General features: G+C 43.8%; 1 protein-coding gene across 1 annotated transcript in view; it reads left to right on the plus strand.

Annotated features, from left to right (window-relative positions):
* Nucleotides 1–932: 932 nt before the first annotated feature.
* Nucleotides 933–8,703, plus strand: part of Bmp3 (bone morphogenetic protein 3) — a 26,628-nt gene continuing 18,857 nt past the window's right edge. The window contains exon 1 of the mRNA XM_031336904.1: nt 933–1,652. Within this exon, the coding sequence (XP_031192764.1) occupies nt 1,343–1,652 (310 nt within the window). The 5' untranslated portion in view covers nt 933–1,342. The remainder of the gene's footprint in view (nt 1,653–8,703) is intronic.

Raw genomic sequence — 8,703 nt, forward strand, 5'->3', positions numbered from 1 at the left:
ACCTCAGAATTAGTTACATTCAAGTCTGCACGCCAGGTTCTTCCTGAAAGGCTGCGACTCACTCTCACATCAGCTGTCTTCAAGGAAACCTATTGAGAGAGGGTCTGACACAGTGCGAGCCGGCTTGTGTAGTTAGCTTATCTTTAACATTGGGGTGCAACTTTATTTTGTTTTTTTATCTCCTCAGAAGAAGATGCGAATGTAGGTGAAAAAGAAAAGCTGTGATGGATAAGCTCTAGGAGGACAGTGCAGGTGTCTGGGTCCACAGCCCTCCCAAGAGTCCCAGGAAAGGAGCCAAGTGTGGTGTTCATATAGTGCTGATTTTATTTGGAATTGGAATACAAAGTACTACTAGCCAAAACCTCCACAACAAACAAAGGGAACAAAAACAAATACAAAAAAAAAGGAAGGAGCTCTTCTATTTGCCTCTGCCTTTTTGCTAACAGGGATGTAGCCACTGTGCTTGGATTTTTAAAAAAGTCCCTCCTACTCTTCCTCCATTCTCCCCTCCCCTCCATCATCCACCTGCCCCTCCCCATGTGCCCTCCCTCATCTCTCCCTACCCTTCTGGTTCCCTAGTTACTTCGCTCCAGGCTTCTCTCTCTTCTGGAGGTAGTCCTGTCCCAGCTGCCTTAGGAGGGTGAGCTAGAGGCAAGAGGGAGAACTCAGCTGCAGGCGGACAGGGCAGATCAGATCAGGGCAAGAAGGAACAGAACCAGTGTCTCTCTGTCTCTGTCTCTCTGTTGGTTCGCTCTGTCTCCCTGTCTCTCTCTGTCTCTTTTTGTCCCTCTGTCTCTCTCTCTCTGTCTCTCTGTCTCTCTGTCTCTCTGTCTCTGTGTCTCTCTGTCTCTCTTTCTCTCTTTCTCTCTCTCTCTCTCTCTCTCTCTCTCTCTCTCTCTCTCTCTCTCTCTCTCTCTCCCTCCCTCCGTACACACACACACACACACACACACACACACACACACACACACCACGTCCTCTGAGAACTCAGCTGGCTGCGACCGCGCACACCCCGCCCCGGCGCGCGTCCCAGGCTGGTGGAGCGCAGATCCAGATCCCCTTAGCGGCCGCCGGGTCGGGTGTTCCCAGTCTCAGGTGGCGTTGAAGGGAGAGCCTGTGCTTGACAACTCGGTTGCGCTCGCCTAGACCTTCCGCCCTCCGTCAGGCCGGCGAAGGGAAAGGAGCGGGCGCGGCTGCCATCCAGAGCCCACCTGCCGACCCTCGCGGCCCCGCTCCAGCTGTGCCTAGCTCCCAGCGCCCGCTCCGCAGCCGGAGCGCCACCCCGGCTCTGCCGGTGTCCCAGGCGACCCAAAGTAACTCGGCACGACTGCAGGACTTCGTTATGGCCCGAGCGCGCGGGCTGCTGTGTCTGTGGCTAGGTTGCTTCTGCCTGAACCTGGCACTGGGACAGAGACCAAACTTGAACCTCCCGGGACTCCGCGGGGTTGCACCAAGCGACCGCACGACAGGTGGTGGCCCGAGCCCGGACCTGCGGCCGCACGACAAGGTGTCGGAGCATATGCTGTGGCTCTACGACAGGTACAGCGGCAGTAGCAGAGTCCAGGCTACCCGGACACCAGGCTCACAGCTCTCGGGTCCCCAGCCCCTGCGCGGCGGTAACACCGTCCGCAGCTTCAGAGCGGCAGCCGCAGGTGAGTGGGGAGGAGAGGGAGCCTATCCCTCCTCGGGGTGCAGAGGACGGCCCCTCCCGCCGTGTCACTCCGCTGTCGCCCATGGTACACAGTAGGGACCTTTCCCTATGCTGCCCTCCGGTCCCCTCTGGCTCTCGGAATTCTCCAGGGGCGTTCCGGATAAGCCCAGTTTAAGCCCAGCAGAGAGGGGAAAGTGGAAGGAAAGCTGGAAGAGTGGCCGGGCTTAGTTAGAGGTGCTGCAGGAAAGAGGCCAAGGGACGACACCCAGTGTCCAGAAGCCTTCTTCCGAGCACCCCTACGGAGATTAAACTGCTCGGAGGAAATTTCCTCCGACGGGCTTTGGCAGCGTTTAGAAGGAAGTGAATGTCATTTTGTGCCAACCCTGGGCCCTGAGAGAAAAGCGCGCTCAGCAGGCACTTCTCCAGACACAGAACTCACTCTTAACTCGGCGACCTTTGTGTTACTATATCTGACACTTTCTTCTTGATAGTCCCCTAGTGGCAAACGCACAAACAAAACCAGGTGCCTGGGTGTTTAGATTATTTCTAACCCATCTGGGCAAATAAGTCTTGAGTGGTCCAAGCTGGGCAGTTAGCTTGGAAAGAGACCGCCGGTGGGGAGTAAACACCTCTTAGTATCAGCGATGAAAATCTCATCTTCCCGTTTTTTTCAGCACAGATCCTTGAGGCTGAAATTCGTGGCTTAACGCCACCCCACCCCAACCCTGCCAGCTCCTGAGCTGAAGTGAACAGCTTACTCTAACAGCTTGAGGGCAAAATTTCTGGACACTCACTGTTGACCTGCTTTAAGAATGCACTAGGGTTTGTGTACATTACCTTCAGGATTAAAGGAAAGGTGATTGAAAAGTCTGCCTTCCAGACTTGGGTTGAAGAACAGTCAGGAATGTCAAGGGTCGAGGCTGTCTCCAGTGCTCTCTCCATTCTGTCCAAATCACTAGATAAATTTTCTCCTGACCTCAGTCGTTAGGACTGAGGGAGGAGAAGGGGGAATATCCATCAAGGAAAGCCCTTGCTAGCCACTGTGAATTCACTCTGGAGCCTACGGACATGATACCCTTTACAATAAATGTGAATTATGCTTTTAATGCAGAGAAGGCTTGAGCTAGAAGCTGAGCTAAGCCAAATTTCACTTGCTTCATAGATCCACGGGCAGGATCTGAAAAGAGCTGTCCTCTCCTTAGGACCAAAAGAACAATCCTGCCTGGTGCTTAGCATCCTAGCCACTTGAAGAGACCGCTCTAATAGCCCTGACACCAGTGACCCATCTGTTTACATGAATGCATATCTGAGGGCAGAGCTGAGCAAAAGAGCACTGTGGGACCAACATGGCCTGGAAGGAAGCAGATGGGTGGGCAAAGCAGGTGGCAGTAAGGAAGATATTTAGATCATCCCGGCTTCGATATTTCTATTTGCTTATGTTCCCAGAGAATAGTTGAGGTATCCAAGTGACAAGCCATTTTTGTGTCAACAGATTTTATTTTTAGCACGCATCACAACTTTTGAAGGTAAAATTGGATTTCTGTCTCACACATATTGTTTAGCTACTGATTTTAGACTAAGTCCTGGGTAAGAACAATTTACTGTTTGGGCTCTTGCTCTTTCTACTCATTATAATTTCAATGTCCACTATCAGCCTCACTATGTCTTATACTATCCCATGATAAACTCTGTAGCAGGCCAGACACTCCCTTGAAATAATGAATTGCTTCTTGGAACATATATACAGGGCTATGTGCCCTGATAGGAAAAGGAATCCCTTAGCATCCTACAAACCGTCTTAATGACTTATTCATCAAATGTAGACACTGGGGTTTTTTTTTGTCTTGTTTTGTTTTGTTTTTGTTTTTGTTTTTGTTTTTGTTTTTGGATGTAAAGAGGTAGGACTCCAAGAGGTGATGAAGCATCTGTGTGCTTCTCTCTCTTCATCAGCACCACTATCCTGACACACCCTTCACTTGGTGACCTGCGCTGATGTAGGCAAAAGATGCTGTGCTTCTCTCTACCAAAAGATGTCACAGGTTTTGTAGGAGATCAGGTGCCTGTGCTCTGTCTACGGAGTGCCCACTGCTCTGTCAGGCTCTCTGAGCAAGTGCTTACGCAGGCTGAGTCACAGCCTCAGAGGGCTATTTGCTCCTTGGAACTCACCTGATTAAAATCATGTATTGTTCTAAACCTAGGATATCTGAAATTTAGCTGCGGTGGTCCCCCTCTGATTACTTCCCTGATGATGGATGGCACTGGTCCTAAAGACACTTTCTGCTAACCTCTGTTCTCCTCTTTCAGCTCCAGGAGGTCAGTGTGCCAAAACCATAAGCTTGGGGCTTATAAGTTTTTCCTCTGACATGTGAGAGTCTATGAAAAGGTGAACTTTATCATTCCTTCTGTAAAAAGTGATTCACAAAATTAGGGATGAGAAAAGAAGTCCAGAGTGACAGAAACGCATCATTTGGAGACAGAAGGGTGCGAAATTAGCTTTCATTTTCATCTTGGTTTAAGTTTGTCCTTGGCTACTATGGGCTAACATAATATTTTTATGAAGTTTTCTCCTGTCCTGATCCTTTACAGTACATAATTTATGTTTCATGTTTCCATAGTCATTTGTCTTACTCATAACATCTCTAGGAAAAGCAATGGAAGCTTGATTTTCTTATTTTAAAACTATCACTACTTATGACACGCAACTATTAAAAGATTACATCCCAGTGGATATGCACCATCTTTAAGAATAATATATTTGTTTTCATGAATAAAAGAAGGAAATATTGAAGTAACTCAGACTCACACTTGAATGTTTTGCCCCCGTGGAAAAAGACCTACTGTGAACCAAAACATTTCAATATAAAGAAAGACCTGTGATTTTGACATATTTCTGAAGAGCAATGCTAACCTATAAGGCTGTAGGAAAGTTGATATATGACCCAGGCCTGAAAAATCACTACTTGACTAGAAGCCAGTGCCCTGAAGAATACGTGGATTAGTGGGAAAGTGCACATTGTTGTTGTTGTTGTTGTTGTTGCTGCTGCTGCTGCTGCTGCTGCTGCTATTGTTTCCATGGCAATAGAATGCAATAACTTTATTGGGACATAGTTGTCAAGACTCTGGGTATCTAGAAACAAGGCTCGAAGCTATAGAGTTCTTGGCTTGTATAATGTTTTTATTTAGAGGACAATAGTACATCTGGAAGAGAGACGCTGGGGTACGCAGCTGCTTTGAATTACACACTACTTTGAATACATGATAGCCTCTAATGAAGTCTTACTGTAATAGGCAGGACAGCTTTACAATCCCTGACATTTAAAAATCCATAATACCATGAATTCTTGATTATTCATGCTGGGTGGAAAGAAAAAACAGAATGAATTATATTTAAAAAAAAGAGAGAGAGAGAAAATTCAAATGTAGCTTTGTAGTGAATTTACAAGTACTCAAAGACCCCAGGAGACCAATGGAGGTCAATGTGAAAACCTCATAAGCTGATAATTCATTCAAGCAGATGATTTACTCAATTGTATGCACTAAAATCTGTGCATAAGAAGGAGCTGAGAGGAAGGCACACTTTACCTGAGCCATGGAAGTTCTTCAGTGCTCTTTCAGTTATTTCAAATATTTTTAACTAGAAATATGAAGGCCAAATTTACTTGTAAGTATTTTTGCATTATAAACCTTTGCATTAGGAAGGTGTATTGAAGAGAACAGGACCTTTTATGGAAGCAGAAATGGGCATCATAATATATCTGCTGGACAAAGTTTCAGCATTCAGAGCTAATTTCAAAACCCATTGTTTCTAGTGGCCCAATCTCATTTCATAAAAGAAAACTTCACAGAAAGGGCTCTCTGGAAGGTATTGTATACAATTGAGTGCCAAGGTCAAATGAATTGAAAAGAATGAACAGCGTGGAAGCTATCGGTCCCTTTAAGGGACCCCCTAAAAGAGCATTTTTTTTCTTTTTTCCCCAAAAGAAACTTCTGAGAATTGTGGCCCTAGGATCTCTAGTTGGAAAAAAACTGGGTTAAAAGCATCCTAATTCACCATAAAAGAAGATCTGCAAAATTCAGTGACTGTCACATGGTGAACAAGTTGGGCTCTCACCTCACAGGGGAAGGGTCTGGGGAGATGTGACTGCACCATCACTTCTTAGATGTGGGTCCATCTGGCACTGCCCTGTCTTCTTTTCTCCAGGTCATAAACTTTGGTAACTGTGGAGTCTCTGTCTTTGCATTTTGTCTCCTCCTTCTCTGGATTAGTTTTCTTTCATTGTTTTCTTCTCTGTGGTTGATTTTATTTGTTTATTTTACAACCGGCATAATAGCTTGAAAGAGAAAGGTTATCTTATTTGTGGAATAGTACAGTAGTGGGAGTAAATACCACCTCACCAGTCTTTGGGTCCACACTCACACCTTGATGAAAGAAACATTCACCCAAGACCTCTGTTAAGTCTTTTATTTATCTCACGTGTATGCTGTATTGAACAGAAATGCTATCATATTCATTGTCTATGCCATATTTCTGTGCTACGTTATGGGACAGAACTTTTATACCCAAAATTTGATGATTTTTCCCTTTTGCTGAATTTGCAAATCCTCACAGTTAGTGTCTTCGTCATTTTATTGTGGTAGTAGTATCAGAAAGTTTGAATTCTTATGATTATGTTATGAATTATGTCATTATCAGAATTTGAGGGGGGAGAGAGGGGGGAGGGGAAGAGGGAGAGGGAGAGAGAGGATGAGAAGGCATGTGTTGTTTGTGTGAGAGAATGCCATGGTATATCTAGATTACCTTGGAAGCCAGATGAGGGTGTTGAATCCCTTAGAGCTGGCTGTTGAGAAGATGGACCATCTGCCCTCCAAAAGCTGAGTAGCCAGGTCTCTTTCATTTTAATAAACCCATTAGTCACAAACGCTCAACAGGTAAGAAGGACAGACATGCAATTTTCATAACCTTCTCCCACCAGGGGAAAAAACATTATCATTAAAGCCCAGCACACTTTCCAAAGAGAGGCTCACTATGGTACAAGTCAGTATTTCCTTTATCCACTGCAATGTCACTAAAAGAGCTGAATGATACACAAAATAGAATAGTAACCTACACTTCAGTGAGAGTTGATTACGTGAATCCTGAACATTCTGAGGCCACTCCAGAGCAGTGTTCCTCAGGGCTCAGAAACTCCCACATGCCAGGCTGAAGCAGAGACCCAAGCTCTACCCCTATAACTTGCTTCAGAATGTCTTGTGGGCTACAGAATTCTCACAAACTTCTTGATGAGGTGCATGCCCCACACCATAAGACTAAGCATTATCAAAAAATCTAATAAAAAAAATCTTTGCAACCCTGTTTTGCTCAGCCATCAAGGGTAAAAAAGAACTAGACACTTGTTGAAAAGTGGGTTTATAATAGCATGGGTTGTACTGTAAGATGAGTTCTCTGGGTTGACAACATCCCACAATGCCCTGTGCTCACAAACACATGCTTATTCCCAATGTCTGAGGTTCATGCTTTATGTGAAACCAGGATTAGAAGCTTCTGAAAAAGAATATCACAGGATTCTAAACTTATATTGTATCTTTCCATTGGCTTGTTCAGTCGAGTTTTCCTCTTTTTTTCTGGGAGACAGACCCTGGTGTGGTTTGCAGTTTCACAGATGAGAAGTGCGGACAAGCAGTGTTAGACTAGCAGAGTAGCAAAGACCAGGGTTTAAATCAAGCTCTTCAGCTTAGCCAACAGAAAAAGAAAAGGTGCTGGGAAGGAAAAATAGGTAATTGTATATCACACTCTAGCTGGTTAAAACAAGAGGGCTGAAAACAACAACAAATCTTCACACACACATGCATTCATACACACAGCATATACATACACACATACACACACATACACATACACATGCACATACACACATATATACACACATATATACATACACACACACATGCACATGCACATATATATACACACACACATATACACACACATACACACAGACACACATATACATACATACACAAATACACATATATATACACACACATACACATATATACATACATACATGCACATGCACATACACATATATATACACACACATATATACACACATACACACACAAATACACACATATATATACACACACATACACATATATACATACACACATGCACATGCACATACACATATATATACACACACATATATACACACATACAACACAAATACACACATACACACACATATACACACATACACACATACACACACACACACACACACACACACACACAAATCTCTGCTTTGAAAAATAGCCACATTATCCCTCAATGGAGGCTTCCACAGAAGTGTTGTATCCAAATTGCTTGCCTCTCTCACACATACTTTCATATACATATATATATATATATATATATGCACATGCACACACACACATATATACACAAACACAATATACATATATACACATATACACACATACACACATACACACACATACACATATATACATACACACATGCACATGCACATACACATATATACACACACACACACATATATACACACATACAACACAAATACACACATACACACACATATGCACACATACACACATACACACACACACACACACACAAATCTCTGCTTTGAAAAATAGCCACATTATCCCTCAATGGAGGCTTCCACAGAAGTGTTGTATCCAAATTGCTTGCCTCTCTCACACATACTTTCATATATATACATATATATATATATGCACATGCACACATACACATATATACACAAACACACATATACATATATACACATATACACACATACACACATACACACACATACACATATATACATACACACATGCACATGCACATATATATATACACACACATATATATACACACATACTCACACAAACACACACATACACTCACATATACACACATACACACATACACACACACAAATCTCTGCTTTGAGAAATAGCCACATTGTCCCTCTCACTCTCTCTCTCTCTCTCTCTCTCTCTCTCTACATGTATATATATATATA

Source organism: Mastomys coucha, unplaced genomic scaffold (assembly GCF_008632895.1).
Source record: "Mastomys coucha isolate ucsf_1 unplaced genomic scaffold, UCSF_Mcou_1 pScaffold22, whole genome shotgun sequence".
NCBI classification, from domain to species: domain Eukaryota; kingdom Metazoa; phylum Chordata; class Mammalia; order Rodentia; family Muridae; genus Mastomys; species Mastomys coucha.